At 41.1% G+C, this 22,088-nt stretch overlaps 1 protein-coding gene across 4 annotated transcripts in view; it reads right to left on the bottom strand.

The window, feature by feature from the left end:
- The window catches only part of GNB1L (G protein subunit beta 1 like), a 45,358-nt gene that overhangs the window by 4,090 nt on the left and 19,180 nt on the right, over nucleotides 1-22,088 (bottom strand). The window contains exons 2-7 of one of the 4 annotated variants that reach the window (XM_072880349.1): nucleotides 20,547-20,613; nucleotides 14,490-14,656; nucleotides 14,120-14,245; nucleotides 11,956-12,118; nucleotides 8,152-8,250; nucleotides 3,160-3,396 (exon numbers count right to left, since the gene is read on the bottom strand). In XM_072880349.1, coding sequence (XP_072736450.1) covers nucleotides 3,160-3,396; nucleotides 8,152-8,250; nucleotides 11,956-12,118; nucleotides 14,120-14,245; nucleotides 14,490-14,605 — 741 coding nt within the window. In that variant the 5' untranslated portion in view covers nucleotides 14,606-14,656; nucleotides 20,547-20,613. The remainder of the gene's footprint in view (nucleotides 1-3,159; nucleotides 3,397-8,151; nucleotides 8,251-11,955; nucleotides 12,119-14,119; nucleotides 14,246-14,489; nucleotides 14,657-20,546; nucleotides 20,614-22,088) is intronic. The other 3 variants (XM_072880348.1, XM_072880347.1, XM_072880350.1) reach the window with 3 other exon arrangements.

Genomic DNA, 22,088 nt, shown 5'->3' with positions numbered 1-22,088 from the left:
GATGGGCCTTACTCTGTAACCGAGATTATTAGCTAATGGCTATAACCAATCCCGGGCGTGGCGCTTCCCACCATTACTGTCAATTACGTGGGCAAGATCCATACAGCAAAATCAGGACGACTGGGAGAAACTGCATGTCATCAGCAAGCTACAACTTGAAAATGAAGCCTATAATGGTGATGCCTTTTGGCTATGGAACACGAGGGAACAGTGGGCATTTGTGCATGATCTGCAAATACAAGAGGTGAGAGAGAAAAACAAAACAAAGTAGAACAACTTGCTCAAGGTATAAGCAGCCAGGTGAAATCCTAATGCCAGGATTTGTGCCATCCAGTCACTTACGGGCAACTACTGTAGACAAATGCATACCAACATCATTTCCTAACCAGAAAACCAGCTTGTAACTAAGAAAACAAAGAGGTAAAAACAGGTGAGCTGCTTTCAGCCAGTCATGACCAAGGACACTTGGATCTACTAGCAGATGCATTAAGAAATTTTGACATGCTGAGGCCAACAGCTATCCACCTCTCCTTCCCTCCTTAACACATGCTAGCTATGATTTTTTTTTTAAATCTTCCTCTCCTACACCCACATCATGTCTTTAAGCCCTATTCTCATTAGAAAAATAGCCAGGATAGCAGCAGCCTTAGCTTCAGCATTTAAGGGAAAAGCCTCAACAACCCAACCAACAAAACTTGTGTGCTTACTTACATTACAGTTTATAGAATTTTTTCTTGTCATATATGAAGGAGCTTCTGTGATTATCAGATTTCTTAGTTCTGCTTTGTTTATTCACCTGCAGAAGCTGTTTACCTCCTACATTCTACCACAAACATCATCACATAATTACACTATCTTGTCCAAATCAGAAGGCTCATAACCAATCCAATCATTTGCTGACAGTGATGATTTCAGCAACTTTCTTGTAGAAGACAATACACCAAACTTTCCCCATAGCAATAAACTATGAAGTTACCTTCATCATCTATTCATTGACACACTGGAACATTGCCACTTAAAACAGAGCTGAAGTACCATCATTGCGTCATTATTTCTCCAATGGCAGATAGCTGTGCACCACGTTTACTTATTAAAACCTTTTAGAATAAAAATAATGTGCCACTGAGTGGCTTTCCAACGTCTACCATTACCTCAGGTACCTGGAATGTCAGGGGAAAAAAAAATCCCCATCTGGTTTATATTATTAGTGCAATAGTGGAAAAAAACTTAATCTATGTCCTTGACAATCTCTAGTGCTCATATGAAAGATGCATTTTATTAGGGCATTCACACTATGCATGAAGCACAGAAACATTACTTAGAGTTTATAATACTTGGCATTTAAGTGTATTCTGAGGAAAGCTACTATCTCTCAGTGTGCTGTGCTGACGAGGTAACTAATCCTGCACCTCCTGGGAATGCGAATACCCTGTGGAAGACAATACCTGGCATGTTTCAGGTGAACAACTGTTTATTTTTCCCGTGAGTCATACCTGTACCCCTGCATTACAGTTAACTCATAACTGAAATGTGCTGTGGAGAACAATATTTTCTTTGAATTTAGGAAAAAGCTACACTATAATTAATATGAAGGAACAGCTTCCTCTCCAACACCAGAATATTTGAAGCTTTAAGAAACCTGTCATGATGTCGGGTTTCTGACACCTTGGCATTAGAAAACTAGTCTCAATACCAAGTTTCTTACTGGGACTTACCTGCTCACCTTCCTTCTGCTTCCCTGAGCTAAGGACACCAGGTGCAGATGTGTGCCAATTGTGATAGAAAGGCTGGGGCAGGGGGAGGGCAAACATGACAGGAAAACCCCAAACCATGACAATTGTGCATCTGACTTCTTAAAACTCTTCTTTGTCACGAGGGCTTAGAACCCCTTTGCTACTTATTCAGAGTCTGGAGTGCCTCTTTTACTTCATGTTGTATTGTTTATTAAAGTTCAGATGTTCTCGGTGAGCACTGTGTCCTCCAAACTTCATCTCAGTTGGATGCATTTACACTACATGCACTTAGTGCCCTACCACTCCATAAATGCTAGTTCTGTGGTGATGCCTAACAGATGATACACCTTCACAGCGTCCCCCAGGTGACGAGTCACCGTTGGATGTCCGAGCACTTGCTTTTCTTCCCGTAGCACCATTGAGAAAACAGCATTAGCTTGCCACACTGCCTAAAAAAAAAATCTCCACAAAAGCTACAAGCTGGAAGAGCGGTTATTGTTCTTCCATGAACTAGTGTGTACCCAGCAGCTCTCTTCTCAAGGATGATATGGGGGCACACAGGGACTGGTTCAGGTCCTCTTCATTGTGTGTTCAGGGGACGACTGCTACTTTAGAAAAGGTTAAAGCACTCGGCACTGGAGAGGCTAGGCATGAGCCATTTTAATTTTCATGAGCACTTTATTTATGCACTTCATTTCCACACCTAGTTAAAGCCTACTTAACCCCTTGGCACTGTTGGAACACTTGCTAAAGGTGTCTAGATTAAGCAGTATTTATTGCCATTCACTAGCGTAGCCTGAGCTGGTGATTATGAGACCTCCTTATAAACCAGCCACTCCAGGTATGTATAGCTCAGACACAAACCGATATATCCAATTAACTTATTTTCCCTGTCTCCAGCTAGGGCTCTAAAGGTGCCAAAGGAAGTTGTTGCCTAAACCTCATGTCCTCTTGGTGCTAGCTGGGCTACTCCTACTCCTTTTGTTTGTGAAGTATTTCATGGAATATTTCTGTCTTTCCCACAGTGGAAAGAAAGCTCTATCCATTCAAGCAGAACCTTTGGAAAAGCAATCCTTTGTTTCTCACTTTTATAACTCATTTATAATGTTTAGGACATTCCGAGAGCTGGATACTACTAACGTGATAAATGAAGATACAGAGGCAATGGCTTGAGTAATGCTAGGCTTGTGTGCCTGTTGCAACTTTGGTAAAACCAGAAACATGTGAGAGAGGTTTTCTTTCTTTTTTTTTAAATCCTCACCATCTTTTGCTAAGTCTAGTCACATAGCACAGACATTCTAACCAGTCTGTGATTAATTAGCTAGAGATCTGCAACAACTCCTCTTCATGACTAAATATTTTTTTAGTCTATCAAACTGTTAGTGCAAAGTGGGATAAATGACACTAGAGGGCCAGTGATCCTGACCTGGAGGTTCTGTTGCTCATTGAGGCTCCAGATGCTAAGCACCTTTTCAGATGAGCCCGAGATCCCCTTGGCCTTCTCCGAGTCAAAATCAAGGCTCATCACTGGCTCCTGGTGGCAAGCAAGTTGGCTCAACGCTTTTCCCGTTGACAAATTCCAAAGGACCACTGATCCATCTTCATAGCCAGCCAGAAGCAAAGGTTGTGAACCACAGTTGAGCTGATCAAAGGAAAAGTAAAACTGTTTGAGAAGCAAATAGTCTGTTAGGAAAATTATCATCCCCAGGTAGGTTTCAGTCCAAGCACCAAGAAAATAAATGAAAACGCTGACTGGTGTGGAAGTGAAAAGTTTAGAAGTCTGAATGTCAAATCTTGGTAGTCCATCCACTTACAAAAAGCCTTACTAGGTAACTGCTGACATGCACTTATGGTCTTTCTATCTACATATAAAAGTCTATTTTATAGATATAATATGTATCTAACATATACACGTATACACACACATATAGGAAATTTCTCTCTGACAATCCAAACTATTGTGCTCTGCAACACCTGAAAAAAGGATGCCTGAAGTTTTCAGAAGTTTTACTTCATGGCCTGAACTTTGCTTGTGCTCCTTGAAAAAAAACCTACTTAGAGCAGCTGAGTTCCTATCAAGCTATGCAAACCTGTATGGACAGTGAAAGAAGTGCCATGCTTAAAGATTCCAGTTTCACGTTGCCAAGTGTAGGGTTACACATACGGATCATTTACCCAAGTCCACCACAGTGCTTAAAGGTAAACACTGAACCTCCCGTCAGGAATCTCTGGGTGAGTCACCAAGGGGTTAACGGGCGCCCGAGTCCCACTGTAACCAATTGAAAGCTATTTTGATTAATGATGTCACAGGCCAAAGGGCATGGCACCCTGGGCAGACACCTAATTTATTTAAGCCTCTGAAATAACTCAGAGAAGGGAACATTACTGGATTACATGTCACACTTAAGGAAAATATTCATCATTGCTCCAGCCAAAAGACTAATGACCCCCTGAGCAGTAACTGGTTATGTGAGTGAAGATGCAAATCCCTAATGAAAAGCAACTAAAAACAGGCATCTGTTAATGCCAGTTATTTCTTTAACAGGAGAAGAAACACCAAAATAGACATTGGGATTATGACCACCTCTTGCAGGGACATCGTACCCTAAGAAAAGTATCCAATAGCTTATTCAGCTCTTTCCAAACATTGTCTGATCCTACAGGATTCGTTTGCTTGGTGTTCCATTCAGAATAAAGGTAAAGGACATGTATAAAGAATTAGTTTTTACTGGCATCACATTGTTGAATGAGGTTCTTCAAACTCGCTGGCTGTCAGCATCGTGATACAAACCTGCAGTGGCCAAAGGCTCCCTGCCTCTATGAATGGTCCAGACTATTCTCCCACTGGTTATTATTTGTTCTAGGGTGAGTTAAACTAACAAGAGATGGGTGGTCTGGGTAATAAGACTGCTGAGTAAAAGCCTCATGTTCTTCCTCAGATTTATTCAGCCTAAAGAAGTGTTTAAATGAGGAATGGATCTCACTGAGCAGGGAAGAAAACTGCCCCTTAAAAGAAGGAAACCAAGGGGAAATCCCCTACGTCATCTTTCTGAGCAGGTCTGCCCACACCTGCAGGAGCCTCATTCCTTGCTTTAAGATCCCTTTTCTTGTGAAAAGGTAGGGAGCGTGCTCTGGCTAGAAAGGCCCACAAAGAAGGTGTCTCATAATGCCCAGAACTGTGCACGATTTTTCTGTCAAATTTTTTATTTGCTAAAATAATATCACATCAGAGCAATGAATATATGTCAAATATATGTGAACTAATGTTAACTCATCAGGCATTTTGGATGAAGAGTACCTGGTTTTTAATACCAGGGGAAAAGTTAAAAAAAAATCTGAATGAAACAAACATTCCAGATTTTATTTATATTTAATAAAGGGTAAAACCTTCAAAGCAAAACAAAGTATTTCATAAGTACTTCAATTAAGTTTTAAAAAAGCCCCCAGTTTGGGCATGGAAAACCCCCCACAATTATTTGTACTGCTCTTCTATGAGCACATGACTCCTCCGGAGCCCTGGGCTCTACAGAAGGGATAGCTTTCATTAGCCGATGAAACAAGATTTGGATGGGCAGTCGGCTCCTCTGCCTTCCTCAGAAGGGGATAGCCAGATGGGTGCTCATAACCCTCATTGGGATGAGAGAGACAGCTGAGTGCTCAGCGCTGTGCGAAACACCAGGCAAAACCGTGGTTTTTTGGTGCTGTGGGTGTCTTAGCTTAGATTTGAAAACCAGTAATTTGCAGGTGAGATCTACGACTGGTCTATTTTAAAAACAAAGTATTGGGTTTTATGAACTGAAGGTCTCCCACACTTCTTCTTCCTGACTTTTCCTAACCATACGAAGTGTAATATTTCAATGAGTGCATACACTTTAACTTAAACAATAAAAGCTATTGAAAGATCAGGGGAGCTCTCAGTCTGATGCCTGGACTCACCAAGCAGTGGTTCACAACAGCCTGCTTATTTCAGTTCTTAATAACGGACACTTCTGGCAAAAAGTCTTCACCATTCATGTTCTGTTTCAGTGGAAAAATTAAATTATAAATCATTGTTCTTCCTAAGCAGGAAATTTTGTTGTTGCATTTGGATAACTGTCAAGGAAGGAAGAAAAGGTGATCTGCTGTCAACTCAACAGGAATAATTGCTATAGTTTATATAAAGTAATAACTCTGCATTTCCAGTTTCTACATGTATTATTCCCGTTGAATTATTTTGTTTGCACCGTTACGCAACACGATGCCTTCCCCAAGGAGTGCAGAAAATTTAAGGGAAGACTATCCTTACGCCTGCAAATCCTACCCCACCCAATTAGTAATAGCAGGAAGGTGTGAAGCCGAAGCGACAATGTATTTAAGAATATGAACCTTCATAAGGAAAAAACCCATTGAGCGAACTAATACATTTAAGGACAGACCTAGTAAAATGAGGGAGGGGAAAAGTTTCACACCAACAAAATAAACAGCTGCCAGCTTTTTAACTGCTTAGGAGAAGCCACTGAGGCTTAATCTACAAGCCTAACCTAAGCCTCAATTTCTTTCTGCTCTGTAGTAAAGTTTCTAATGCATGCTGCTGCTGGTAAGGTGCGCTGCTTCCCCGACACGTGGATCTTTTTTATTGGCATGCAGCAAAATATGACCATATGTGGCTGCAGCCCCCAAACCCTCATTGGACAACAACCCTGAGCATACTTCCTTCAGACCACGTGTGGCTTGCTCCATGTCAGCTTCTGTTTCAACTCGTTAATTTACTGTGCCATAAGCAACATCAAATAGTCTCTTAGGCAACACGTTACCCATAAGCGATGGGCTGGGGAGTGCTCATCTCCTGGGTATGTCTATATTGCCCAACGCAGTAATGTACAAAGAAATCCTGGACGGCCTCTGTTCAGGAAGGGGTGCAGCTGGGTTAGCTCATTTTCTTCTGCTTTTATGGTTACAGGGTTACTCAGCAAGCCGCTTCCAGCGAAACCACAAAACAGAATGCAGAGCATCACTTTGGTACACCACATATAATTATTTGCCCTTAAGAGTATCCTCCTCCCCCATGCTTTTAAACCGAGTTGCACGCATTTGTAAAAGAGCAAATACAGCTGTGAGACTGTAAGGGATTATCTATCCTTGCCTGTTGCAGTCTAGGAAGTTGTGGTGACTTCCCAATCCAGAATTTGCATGGAATAATTTACCTCTCCCAGTTCCCAGTCCTCTGCTTTATCCCCACTGGCAACAAAATTTAAAAGTACATAAAATTAAGACTCTGCACCTGCTCTGCTTCCTAGAGGAATAGCAATATTAATGCATGTAGAAAATATGGCAAGACAGAGGACTTTTTATACAGGCAACAACATTTTCAACACTGAACATTTCCTCAGTTATCTTCATCTTATTAAAATTTGTCCAGGAGACAGAAAGCCCCATTCATTTCATTGAGTACTGAACACTGATTGCATTTTTAGGAGAAACTTTCTGTTTAATAAAAGCCTAATCAGTCTATTTCATTTTCCTTCTATTTTTTTTCTAGTTTTTAATTACACCATGGGACTTGAACTGTGGCCTCTCCTACTTCTGTCTGAAGTCAGCAGCTGAATTACTCTAAACTTCAGTCAGTTCAGGACCTTGAGTGAAGACACTAAGGCCTCCAATTCACAGCTGATTGATAATTCTTTCAACTTAAACCAATACAAATGTTCAGATGAATCTGCAGGAATAACACACTTGAAACCAGCAGGGATGGTGCTGCAGACTTATAACCGTACGTGGTCAGGGGGTTAAACTGGGAATCAGCTTTGCCACCAATTCTTTGGCGATTTAGAGCGAATCACCTAAACTCCTTCCTCCCTCTGCTGCCACCTTTTTGTATTACTTGTCTTTCACTGGTGGCACCCCGTAAACATTATTTGCTGAATGCTCTGCAAATGTGGGGTTTTTTTGTTAACTGCTTTTGTTTACCTTTTTGTCCAAAGTCAATACAACCATCAATATTTTGTTCCTATTGTATGTCTGTAATAGAAATGTTCATAGAGCACTTCCTTGTCCTGAGGGCACTGAAGTGAATGTAACCTGCCATTAAAATCACTGTTTTTAAGTAACCCAATCATTTTTCATCATTCTTAATGCAGTGAGAAACCATATCAAACAACTGGCTTTGGTAAGTTGCTCATTTTCCTCTTGATTGATGCAAAAACCATATCTATCCTTAGGACACAAAGCTTTCCCTGAGCATTTGCAAATCTTCCATTAAAGCTTGGAAAGCTCTGAAAGTTACATTAAGGATGTTCACAAATCTTTCCCCCCTTTAATAGTATAATTACTTGATTGGTTTGATAATAAATCAAAATCCAAGTGAAGAAAGATTCATGTGCTTCATATAAAATGAATCACAGGGAAAACATTTCACAATTAGCAGGCGCTCTTGCCTTACCTGCCATAACTTCAGACACATGGGCATGCCCAGCTTGGCACCCACCTCTGGCTTCAAGGTACAGACTGACATCTTGGACGGCAGCTCCAAAACCTGAACCTGACATCAGGAAAACAAGAGTATTTGGTCAGGCTCCAGGTCAAAATTCTGCTGCTAAAAACACAAGTCTTTTAAGGTGATTAAGGCTAGTATAAGCTCTTCCAGTAAAAACTGTCTGGAGGAAACTGAGGAATGCATGTTAAGTTGGAGCTGTAGGGGAATCTACAGCTATCTAAATAAATGCATTGTTTTAGGAAAGACCAGACAAAACTGCTAGAATGAACACATCCTCTTCTTCCACTCTTCTATTTAATCTGTATTATAGTCTTCTTTCCATACAGTAGATGATACTGTGCACACACTCGATAATACTGCCGACTGCTTAATCTGAAAACACGTCCCTGCTTCCTCTCCCTTTCCCCTTTTTCCATCTCTGTTGCTAACTTTTTTGTTATATTCACTTGTGGACACTTGCATCGTCTCCTGTTCTGTCATGGTAACACAGAGCTTGCGTGGAAATATAGGCTATATATATATCTAGGGCGGATTTTTTATTTACTGGCTGACTGCACTACCAAAATGTAACCCCAGCATTATCTGCTAATGCAGGCTGGAGCAGTGATGGCATACAGGTATTTTTAACACGATATTGTCTGACCCTATTCAAAGCAGGGTCAGACAATATTGTGTTAAACACCTGCTCTGTCTACATAGCAGCTTCCACTGTTGCTTGCACCAATGGTAATGAATTATGGATCTGATTTTTTTTTTCTTTTTTTTTTTTTAGCATTGGACAAGCTTTCCTCTGCCAAGGAAGTAGCTCATTTCCACCTCAGGATGATGGCAGGCAAGATCAGGGGAGTCTGCCTTTGCAATTTGGCACTGGAAGGTTTTGAGGCTCTTGATTGACACGGAAGTGCCTCACTCTGGGCTGATTCTCAAGCCTGGAACTATGGAGAAGCAGAAGTTCTTAGGTATCAAAAACTTGCTGCTAGGAACATCGCTGTTTCTCAAATGCACACTTAATCACTAAGGTGATCTTTTATTTTTATTAAATAATGGTCTGCATTATCTCGTAAAATTAAAGGACTTCAAACATTTGATAAATCCAGCATCACCAGCCATTCTAGGCTATTTCAGAATGTGCAAAAGCCCAGCAGTGCTGTCGGACAGCCCCAGTCATGCGAGTTTCCTTAAGCATCTGAGATGAGGTATTACAAATATGGCTCCTCTGGGAGCCATCAGTCAAGGCCATGGCAGCTGCGATGGCTTTCCAATCCCATACCTTTAGTTCAAAGCTTGCCAGAACATCTTCCTATTTCTAGAGGTTGTCAGCTAGCCTGCCAAAAGCCAGCTGCACTCCAGGACTGCACGCCGACAATGTACTAAACACAATACACAGAACACTTTCGAAAGCCACTTAGCAATGGAGCAGGAAACTATTCTCCAGATCTGAGGAATGGAGACTACAGCAAAGAGACATCCAATATGTAGACCAAACCTATGAACAGACCAAAGTTTGATCACCTGGGAATTCTGGTTCTTTGGAGCTACACTCGTAACAAAAGATGCTTTTCTCTCGGCAACTTTCTTGCTACCAGCATAATGACCAAGTTAGCTATTGCAGGAAAGGGGCTATAAATATGAAGATGACCTGCTCTCATCTTGCGTCTTTCATCACTGGCTCTCCAAAGGGCACTGCCTCCTAGACAAGACCGAAACTGCAGCTTTTACGTAATAAGGAAGGGTAAGTGCGCTGTGATAAACGCGCTTCTGCAGGTTAAAAGAAAGACGGATGAACTGGTACAAGGGCTACACTTGGGCTTGCAAAGGACAAAGAAAAACACAAAGATGAGAACAGCTTTTTGCAGAAGGCAGGCAGGCATGAGCTGCCTGTGCTAGATTGACAGTTCCAGAGACTGTCTGCATTAGAGGCAACTGAGCCTTAGAAATAAATACTATTTCATCTATTTTGACAACTGTAACCTAAAACTTGAAGTTCTGTGTTTATATTGGTTTTGCTTAATAGGAGAAAGATTTGCCTTTGCCTGAGGTTAATAGTGTTCCTGGGTGGCTAAAACTGGCCACAAGGAAACACACCCTTTTTCTTTTTCACATTAATAAAGCTTTTAACATGTTTCTGGCAAATTGGCAAGAAAAGTGCGTGTAACTCATAATTGGTGATTTAAATGCAATCATGAACAAATAAATGCCTGTTCAGATCTCATTATTTATGGACTGAACCTGCTTTAAGACAAAATTACTCTTTTTTTGGGCACCAGCCAAGCATAAACACTTATTAAGTCTTAATTTTAATCATAAGCTGCAAATGTACTGTGTCTCACACAGTGCTGCCTATTTGGAAGCACTATATATTATGGGAGCTTATGTGAATTTATTGAAACCTGACACAGGTCTAATGTAAAGGTTCATACACAGAGTGGAACTCTCTTACCTCAGGAGACAGCAAATCATGATCGGTTTGCAGGGCCCAAGCAAACAAATGAAAACAAAACAGAGATGAGTTGTAAGAGACAGTGGGGTAAATGTCTGCTCTTTGGACCAGATGATGATTTAATTCTTCGTTACCGGAATGTGTGTGTACTCTTTGCCTGACACAAAACCTCTTCTCTGGCTGACACAAGAATGCACTTACCAATTTGTTTAACTTAAATATTATTGAGCACTGCTGTAAAATGGAGAGAGTGCTTTGTCTGATCAGAACAACGTATGGGACTTAGAATGGCTGGATTTACTGGTACAGTGGTTGTGTCTACAGGCTTACTCAGTTCTGTAAAAGGCTGAACATTCTGGTCGTGAGCCAACAAGGTACTTAAATATGTGCTTAACTTCTGAATAATAAAAGGTTTACATTTTCTTGCAATACAGGCACCATTCCCACTTATTACTTCGTATATAAAATACCCAACTTTCAGTTTCAAGATACGCATCCTCTAGTCCAGAAGAGCATGTGGCCTTTTATGCTCATGAACAATTTGCAATCAGCTACAATATTTCTTTTCATATTTATGCCACTTTTTCCTTTTTTCATATTTTTGGTATTTTGATGTCAAGTATTTGAAATAATTTATTTTTGTGTGATGTCCTCAAATAGTCCTTCAAAGAAAACAAAAATACAGTTTCTACAAAGCAGAAGTGGAAATTGCCAACACAGCTGTCAGTCAGTGATTGCTGTGATAATGGGTATTAGATGTGGACTTAGGAACTGAAACGGACCCTACAATTATCTCACACTGAGCAAACCTCTGGCCACTAATGGTAATTCAACTATTTCCAGCCAAAGTACCAGTTAAAGAATTAGCCCGGGGTGAAAGACCACATATCGCATTACAAATCACCTGCACCTCCCCTTCTCTCACCAAACACGACTTTCAGCTTCAGATGGAAGATGAGTACCTCCATCTGATGACAGACTTTCTGACCATCAGTTCCCCAGAAGGACTCTTGTTCCCCTTTAACAGTATTCAGCAGCACCAGAGGAGTTTTCAAAACTCCTGCACATGAAAGACCAGCAGCAGCTGCAAATACTTAAATGTCCGACAAATCTTGGGGTGGTATCCCTGTTGTTAGAGCACAAGTTCTATAATTCACTCATCTTTCTGGCGGGTAAAATTAGTGATTAGAACCCCCAAAGGTTCCTTGTGCTGCCCTCTCTTGCACAGAGACTTTGAGAGCAACGATGTTTCCCCGTCTGAACTATTTCATTTCAAAACCAAAAGCACCAGAAAAAGAGACACTTCCTACCTCCTCCAGGGCTTTGGCTGCTGTGGCCATTAGCCAGCGTTCCTGTGCCACCTTTAACAGAGAGCATCTGCAGAATCCCACATTCTCCGTGAAGACAGCATCCGTCACTGATGTCCGTCCCTCTGCTAAATCCCACAAGCAGATCCTCTGGTCACGACCCTGACTGTTACAGTAAAACAAGGTTTTACCGAGGAAGCCTGGCTTCCTGCAGGTTAGTAAAGTTGGGTCTTCAACATGCAGTAAAGGAATGAGCTTAGTACAGTTTCTGAGGGGGTATTAATTGGGTCTCATGAAACGTGTGGGAGCTCAGTATCACCGAGCCCACCGCCCCTCTGCTGACTGCAGAACTGGCCAACAGGTTCAAAAGGAGGAGGGAGGCTGTGGGAGTCGTCAGACACACCGCAGTCACCGATAGCCATGTTTCCTTGTGAAGAGGGACTTGATCAAACACAGTTACGCTATTTATATGTGCGTATATATTTATGAAGTCTCATGAGTATTTGAACGTTTTCGTAACAAAAATACTAACATTTCACCATTGTTTAGATCTAATTTAAAAGGAAACAAAAGTATCCAGAGAGTAACATATTTAATACTCCTTCACCCAAGCAATGAAATAGAAATGCCAGGCGTGTTGACAGCTGAAAGACAAATAGCAAGACAACAAAGACCACATTGAAGATAAATAAAAAGCTACAGTTATTCAGTGGTCAACTTCCCACAGCCACAGGGAGGGCACAGAAGACTCTTACGACCGTGTATGTGTGGAGACACAACAGGAGAGGGACTGGCAGTGCAGGGAGTAGCTGGAGTCAATGAAAGGCTGTGGTTAGAACATCCAAAACCAGAGAACCAGTGGCTGCATCGCCCACGTACTAGTGCAGCTCATGCAGAGACTCCTCTGCAAACCTCCCCGTCCCACAGAAAAGTCTGTGTGTTGGTCCCAGACAGTAAGACCAAGGAGGCCCGACAACGGGCACAGCATCAATTGCTACACATTTACGTGATCCCACTGGCTCTGGAACAAAGTACCGCTGTGGAGAAGCTTCCAATCCGCAGTCTACAGTAGCACAGGATATGTGTCCTCATCTTATCACCTGGATAAGGAGTCATCAAAAATCCCTTACCCATTTCTTATTTAATTAGCGGCATCACCTGATGGAAGTATGAAACCAAAACAGAGGTAGATGCATATCTACAGACTGTTGGGACTTCTTCAGCATCAGTACAGAAACTCCCATCTGCTGTTCAGCTGAGTGACAAACTGTCAAAGCATTTATAGCACCGAGCATACAAACAATGTGGTACTGCAAGAAATTGTTGTGATTTAGCTTCAGAACAGAGAAACAAAAAACACAGGTAACTGCTGTCCTAAAATTGCACTGCTATGTGAGCTGTTATACAGCAAAAATAGAGGTATGGAAAAACTCCATAATTATACAAACAATGCCCATTCAATATGATTTTATGGGGGAGAGTGTTGATAATTGTACTTAAGCAGATAACAAATATAAATGCTAATGAGTTCCACTGTATATTATGAGATGTCTTCTCTAGATAAACATGTCAGAACACCTCCTAGTCATACAGACACTTTGGCATCTACTCTAGATCACCTGTCTAATCCAAAGTACACAAATCTTCCCAACCTTCCCTTGCTAAACGAGAACAGAAGATATTTTGCAACAAAGCAAAGGTGTGCAACTCAGCATTCCTGCTCATTTTCAGCCTTCCATTCTCTGTCTCTGATTTTTCTCTTCCTTCCTTACCGTTTTTCCCTCTCCCCTCTATTTATAAACTCTTTATAACGATTTTGATCTTCCCTGAGAACCAGTTGTGAAGCACTTGTCACACAAGTGTATTTCTTTTACCCAAAGACCTCACCTGATCTCAGTGCAGCAATAAAGACACTATAGACCCCAAGCTGTTGCAACATCGTCACATACATATCATAAAGAAATTAATTGTATCATTTTTTCCACATTTTGTTCTACCGTTTTTCTGTATTTTTGCACTTCTGTACATTTCCGTATGTGTTGGAGAGACCTTCAGTGACTCCAGAAATAAGAGACTCCTTTCTTTTCCTCTTTTTTTTTTTTCTTCTTCAGTCATGTACATCACAGAGACAAGAATAATTTCCCTGGGTTTTGCCTGCTTTGCTAACCTGAGGAGCCTGTTTTTACCACCCATTGTCTCCACGCAGTAGACAGATTTTCTTCCATGGCCATCCAGTGCTGTGTCCACTCTGTGCGTTTTCAGGTTCCAGACATGGATAAACCCATTCTCAGACCTGGCAGTAAGAGCAGATGCTTTTAGTGTGGCCACTGCAAACAGTCTCATAAGACAGTCTGACACTTTTCCTTTTTTTTTTTTTTCCCCAAACTGAAGCTGTATGTACCAAGATAACACACTCATCATTCCAACCATGCATTTTGTTGTTTTCTCCAGATACGATTTATCTAAATAATGTACTTTGTTTTAAAAGGAAATGTCCACATGATGCTCAACTCAGCCAGAAATCCTGGTTTACTCACCCAGAGAAAAGAACAGGGACATCAGGTTCTTGGCCGCCACAGGAAAAATGCAGCGCGTGGACTGCAGCACTGGTGCCTCTGAGAACAAACTGTGGATCCGGAGGTGGCAGAGCCATCGAGCAGTGAACTGGGGGAGACGACACGGATATCGCAGAGGGCAAGGCAGCCTACAGTGAAATTACAACTTTCAATATATTCTGATCAGGACATTGCTTTTCCTAGTCACTTTCCTCTTTGAATTACCATTATTGGCTGTTATTTCTGTTTGCCATACAGTTCAGTGTACACTATTTCCTCTTAACATCGACTGATCAAGCCGCTGGCAAATCCGCTTTTTGCTGCGCTCCTTTTTAAGCAAGGTAAGTGCTGAGCTGGCCGTGTGTATGCGCCTCTTGCGCACTTGTAAATACAAAATCGTTCAGCTGTTCTCCCTGCTGCAAAATGGAACAGCTACAAAATGCAAGAAACTGGATACCCATTATTTCAGTGGGCAAGCAATTTATCATTCCATTTAGCCCCTTGGCAAGTCTTTCCCCTTCCTCCCCATAAAAATACTATTTCTGTGCTTTCCACTCACAACCATTTACAGAAAAGCACTGCAGTGAACATAGTGACTGGAAAGAATTTCAGATTAGATTAGAGTTATGATCATTTTTACACAAGAATCCCATTACTCCCCAAATGTTAGAATTTTTGGTTCCAAGCACAGTTGCTTGAAAAAAAGAAATGTGGTACTTCACACTAACTTAGTGACTACTGTGTTAAACATTTTATTCTGGGGGGTTTGTATTCCCCCAAGGATCAATAAAGAGAGACGGATGCTCTCAGCTTTAGGTCACTGGTTCAAACGTGGTCCGAGTCAGCAAAGAACAGGACAGTACATGGGGAAGCATGTTGCCCTGTCTAACACGGGAAACGTGCAGGACAATTAATTATGAACTCACAGGGACAGTCTGTGCGATCTGATCAGGCACACTTTACTGGCCTGGCACCTTCACCAAGTATTTCCATTCACAGTAACACCTTTCGCGGGCAGCGTGCACAAGCACCAGAGAAGGACAAGGATGACTTCTCTCTGTTCTCACTTGCTGCAAATGACCCTCCAGACCTGTGCTGGGACAAGGTAACCAGCAGCTGCTTTGACTCTAAGTACAATTTGCAATTCATTGGTAAATGCGCTGTAACATGCATTACAAGAAACATTTTCACCATGAAAAGTTTTTACTGCTTTATCTGTGACATTACTAGCCATGTCTGCTTCTTCCTTTTTGACCTGACCTCATACAGAAAAGGACAGCTTTTGCCACTACAGATGTCAACTCTCATCACTCTTTCCCATTCATGCATTTATCAGACCGGATTAAACACAAAGTTTTCTAAATCCAGTAAGGGAAGACCAGCAGGTGTTTTTCCGCCTGCTGGTTCACAGCAGAAGAATTGCAGAGAATCAGAACAGAGCGCTACAGCTACAAGTTACACGGTAGATTAAAACGGCTCAACTTTTAATTGTCATCTCACCTCAGTATCAGCTCTTGAATTGTGTTTAATGGATGCACGTGCTATTGCACCTCATTTGCAGGTCTGCCTTGAGTGTTTACAGATCAGTAATCACCATGGTATCTATAGGTCCTAATTAAACACAATTGTCTTTTAGGACTAGTGATGAAATGGGATTCTTCAGCACAATGTGCAGTTCTCCCTCAATAGCACTGTGTAATTAGGTATGAAAATAATGAGCTCAGTGGATAACGTCCATGTTTTAGTGCCCTGACTCATCTGTTTTATGATGTTGTCTGATGATCCAGACTCATGACAGGCTGGAGTAAATTTTCAGAGGATTACACGATGTACAGGTTCGCCCCCATGGTGAGATCCAGCTCCCAAGTGCCCGTCTGTAACATGCTTCACCCGTGCTATAACCTGTTGGACTAAGGGTTTTGTCAACAAAGGTCACCTCCTTGGGACACCACAGCTGTACGCTGTTCCCCTCAAAATGACACTTTGTAGAACCACGTAAATAAACCAGTAGCTAGGCGGCTTGTCAGGGGAGCGGGGTCCCTCTTCACGGTGGAACGATCCTGGGTTACTGCACTGAGCAAGGAAGACAAAATAGAACTGAGTCAACCCAGAGGCTATCTGGGATTACAAGGCAGGTTTTTAATAGCATTTTTCTAATTACTGTCACAGAAGTTTTTGCTGACAGACAGCAAGTGTGTGCGTGGCTGCGGGAAGGGTTTTACCTGGCATGAAACAGACGCTACTAATGCATGTCTTTACAAGGACAATACTTCAGAAAAATCCTCAGACTGGCTACAGGAAAAAACCCAACAACTGAAAGCGTATTTCCCAGCTGTGAGCAAACAAAATGACTTTTTGCTCCTTGGAGCCTGGTTCTTTGCTTGCTTTTTTGCTAATCAGATATGTGAATCTGGAAATTTGGCTTAATATTAAATCTATGTCATTTTTTATTGGGCAAATGAGATGACTCCTTATTACTTCCTATCGTGACTCAGCAGATGAATGGCAGTGTGACAGTATTAAGTGTCTCATTTTTCTTCCAGCAACTGCTGAACTATAAAATTGCATCTGTGCCGTCTTCTTCATCCATGAGCTTGGACAAGGCACTTAAGTCGAAGATTTAATTAAAAGTTCTTAGGTACCTAAATCAACAGAAAGTCCCATGAGGTCACAAATAGATGGAAATTTGGTGCACTGGTGCCTTAAAATCTCCAAGAAAGCATCCCTCCGTTCCTGTTGACACACAAGCATCCTCAGAAAAAAGACCTTTAGCCTACCTTCAGCTCACCAGGTAGCTCAATACCTCTACTTTACATACAGGGATAATGAAATGCATTGTGGTATGCTAATAGATAATGGCCATACCCTGCTTTGCTAAGCAGATAGCTACAAACATGCTAAATATGCTGGCACTGCGATGGCTAAAGCCCCTGGGTAAATTTTTCAAAAGTGCCTAAGTGATTTAGAAGCCTAAGACTCATTTTCAAATGAATTTTCAATCCCGAATCTCTAGGATTTTTTTAAAGTTTCACCCCAGGTGTCTGAAAATGAGTTCTCTAATTAGCACAACATTTATTTTCTTGTTAACTCCATCTAGCCTCAGGGAGACCAATCTGTTCTTGTTAACTGGGGATATCTGCAGCAAATTTAATTAAATGAGTTTGCTTAGTATTAAGGCTGGTCTGAGAGCAAAATCTGGCTCAAGGGCTTGAACAAGCAAAGTGCAACCTACAGAAGAAAGTTCATTTAAAAGCATCTCAGGGCTAGACTATATGTTTGTCCCCGAGATATCCTCATGCTGTGACTCCTGCCTCCTGTGAAAGGACGTGAAAAGATATGAATCGTTTTGCTTATGGCATTATTTGTTTGCAAGAGGGTATCTATCACCTGTAAGAGATGCAACACCTCCTCATCGCACGCTTGCTTTTTAAAAGATGTTCCCCTTTTTATTTCTTCCAGCCTTCCCTGTGCTGGTAACAGCATCCTCCTTCAGGGGCTGAGCTACACTCCGATATGATACAGACAGCCAGAAGTATTTTTCACAGGGTGCGCTGCAAACCCTTGGGCTCCTGCACAGATTGTGTTTGCTACACGAGTGAGGAGTGGAAACTCCAGCTGTGCAAATTAGTGTTTCAATTAGCAAACGGCCATGCACACCACACATTAGGTACTAAAAAGGGTTTTGTCTAAAAAAGTGCTTCTACTAAGTGCCAGAACAATCGAATTTCCTTCAAAATTACGTTATTTTAAAGAACAATCCACTATTAATATCCCTCACAAAACTTACTTTGTTTAGCTTGCAATTAGAATAATCTTCAGACCACTTGAATTTCTGTGCAGTGGTATTCCAGTATCATCACTTCAGCATTTGATATAAAAAAGTTAAGCTTTTATTTAATGAGAGTCATTTAAAATATGTAAATGTCAAAAGGATTACCTTAGAAAAATCTCTCAGAGAATTAAAAACATTAACAGATTCCCACAGGAAAAATTCCAGCAGAATTCAGCAAATCTCCTGTTCCCACTCCTGTCACTTGTATTTCTATCACACATTGAAGCAAAAACAAATTGCTATTAAAATATCATCCAAACACCCACCTCCCCCTACAAACTCCACAGTTCAGTTTGAGATACCAATGGCTCAAGCAAAGACAAGAAAAAATCCTCTTCTTTTTCTCTTTAGGCTTATGTAGAGTAGTAAAAACTCGGTGGTAAAAGAGCTTTTTGAGGTATAGGAGAAATAAATCTCTCTAGGCATGTCTGGCAAACTGATTGGGGACTGAAACCAGCAGGTGTGCAGACATAATTACTACTGCAAAATATTCAACACATCCAGGTGTGCTCACAAACAGATCTATGAAATCCTGTTATTTTTTGAAAATGCCTAGTCTACCAGGTGCCACCCTCCCAAAGGAAAAATCAGAGCAAAGAATGAGTTGAGAAAGATGTGAATAAATTGTTCTTCCCCCTTTCCGGGCTGTTTCTTTTTCATTCATAGACAAGCCCTTTTTTAGCCTGCACTTCCGTGCCTACCTGCACTCACTCAAAAGCGTTGTGACGCTCTGCCATGCTGCATAGCGTGGCTCTAGCGCAGGAGTGTGTTTTCGCAGTGGGTCACTAGCTGTAACTGCAGAGGAAGCTGGTGGAAATAAAAGGCTCCCTCAAATTAATAGTGCAACGCAAACAATGTTGTTTATCCATTACATTTACAATCTCCCGCGTTAAAATACGGCAGGCAGCCCTCGCAGTATGAGCTTTCCAAACACAACATTCCCATGTTTCCAGCCTGTAACCCACTGCAGACAACTGGGTTTCACAGTGGTGAAACTATGAACGATCCTCTGCCCAAGAAACACCCTTATACCATGCCTGCCCAGGAATACCGTGGCCCTTCCTCGTGCAGCCAGCTATCACCTTGCTGGCGTGCGAGTGACGAGAGTGGCAAAGAGAGATCAGGAGGGTCCGGACATCACCTGATTCACCTCACTGAATTACGCCACAACCCAGCGGGACTGGAAACATCTTGGACATCCCTGGTTGACGCCAAATGCTGCCTGGTTATATGGCACTTCTAGGAAGTGGAGAACAAGAGTTGAGGGCTACAGGAACCCATTTAATGAGTAGCATCTCCATACCTAATTAAAAGAGATGCCAGACAAATCCACGCAAGTTGAATGAGTTAAAGTTCACCTCATCTGACCGCAAAAGTGAATTTTTATAGGTTATCGACTACAAAAGCTCTGAAAGCAGGTCTATGGTTTGGTAAACAAATAATTCTTCAGATGTGTTGCGACAAATTTTTAAGCCCAGCTTTTCATTTTGCATGTACAAATGAAAAAATGACAGACCATGCTGAAACAGGGAAGTCAGCAATAGAAAGGGATGTTGTGAGACCGTCATCTGAAGAAATCTCTTTGCACCTGAGGTGAAAACTGACTGTACCAAGAAATACCTTTGTGTGTCCTGCAACTAGCTAACACGTACAAAACACTTAGGGAAGAATGAAACAGCCACTTAGGTTAAAATGCAAAATTAAAAGCCAGGCAGCCTGCTTTTCGCATTCTTACCCCAGTCCCCTGAGACGCGTGATACGTCTGTTGTGTGCAAAGAGAGAAACACGCACTGGTAAAAGTCAAACCGGTAGAAGCTTGTATAGCAACTGCCCGCACAGATCACGAGATGTGGGAGTGCTACGCAAACAGTTGCGAAGGTCAGAGCCCCAGAATATATGAAAATTCACTCATCAGTCAGCTAACACCGCAGCTTTCAGTTTAGAGCTCCCTTTGCTATCTTTGGTGCTCAATTAAGATATAAACTGTATTGTACTTCTAGGATTTCTTTAAGGTTAATTTAAAAAATAATTTATTTCAAGTGGAAATTAGAAACCAGTAGAAATCTTTAAATCAAGATATTGTTTTCAAGCGGAAATTAGAATTAGTAGAAATTTCTGATTTAACCAATGAGATGTACTAATAAAGCATGCTTAAGGATAACCAAATGATTTCTCTTAAATTGGTTGCTTTTCATATTACCACCTACCTATGACTACCAAAGTAGAGACTAAGCACAGCGATGGATATTTGTATTTCGTATATGACTTCAAAACCTAAAAAAATAATAAAAAGGAAAAAGAAAAAATCACAACAGTGGAGTGGAAGCATTCATTAGTGTGCTTGTGCTTGCACTGGGAAATACACTACCTAGATACTGTAGGTAGCTTTCTAGATATAATTCCCTTGCTTGCAAAACTTGCTAGTTAGAGCCACATCAGTGACAAAGAAAATGCAATGATTTATATGACCTAGCTATACAATCCTTTATTAAGTGATATCATAAACCTGTTGCCACACAGCCAACAGTACAGCTGAGGAGTCCTTCCTTTCATAGGTTGGGAACACTAAATGCTGTCAGAGCTTTCATTCTAAATAGTCACCAAATCATTTCTAATGACTAGCAATGACTGCCTGCTCAGAAAAACACTTCAAAAGTCTCATTTTGAGAAGTGCTGAGAACCTCCGTTTCCCATTGACTTCAAGGGAAGTTAGGAGTTCATCCTCTCTCAGGAGCTCCCCAAAATTACCTTCTCTTCTGACATTTAGCCAATGAATGATGGAAGTTTCCGCATTTTAATTGTAATAGTCAATGGGCAGATACACACAAAATTGCTTATCAGCGATTGGTGACATGCCAAGAAATCTTATGGGAGCAGAAGAGAAAATGACTAATAACCATCATGCGATGCAACACATTTTTAATGATTTCCACTCAGATAATGGCTCCTCACAGTGTTAGCACCTTTTTTGTCTCTAAGCATCCCCTAAGTTTATGAGGCTAAACCACAATATATTATGATGTTAAGTAATGAAGTTTGCAAGAAAACCGTATATAAATGTCAAGTGTGTAAACTTCAGGAATACTGAAACCCAGGCTTGTGTCTTGAGGTTCACTTTCAAATACTTCCATCTGCAATTTTTAAAAGAGTCACTGCACAATAATTATTTTCTATATGAAAACATAGATTCAGCATGGGAACAAAACTAAGAATGATTGTAATTATTTGAAAGACACTGAGTTAGCATATGGATCTCATTGTCACTTACACATTTTGGTCACTGAAACAAAAAGCTATTAATCAATATGTAAAAGCCATAAATTAACATAAACATTAATCATTCTAATACTCCCACTGTGTCGGACTGATAATTTTTTTTCAGTCTTTCATTCTGACATATTCCCCTTCAGCTATCAGCTGGTTGACCTTTTTTAACACAGTTAAACATTTTGGGCATTGCAAATCTTACTGAAGTAAACATTCTGGAGACAGCCAAATATCATGGATATGTTCATGCCAAAAATACGGGGTCTGAAAACATGGGAGCCCCTGCCTCACATATCATTGCACTAGCTTTTAATAAGAGAGTCTAAAATACAGCATGAAATACAGCTGAAACAGATGAAATTCTAGTGTTTCAAAAACAGGTTCATTTTGCAGATGAGGGGAAAGACACCCATCTGTTTTACTTTCCGAAACCATTAATTGCTTGGTAAAGTGCGATGCTATAACTACAGACAGCCTTGTTT

Source organism: Ciconia boyciana, chromosome 15 (assembly GCF_034638445.1).
Source record: "Ciconia boyciana chromosome 15, ASM3463844v1, whole genome shotgun sequence".
Lineage (NCBI taxonomy): Eukaryota > Metazoa > Chordata > Aves > Ciconiiformes > Ciconiidae > Ciconia > Ciconia boyciana.
This window is presented reverse-complemented; position numbering and strand designations above follow the sequence as displayed.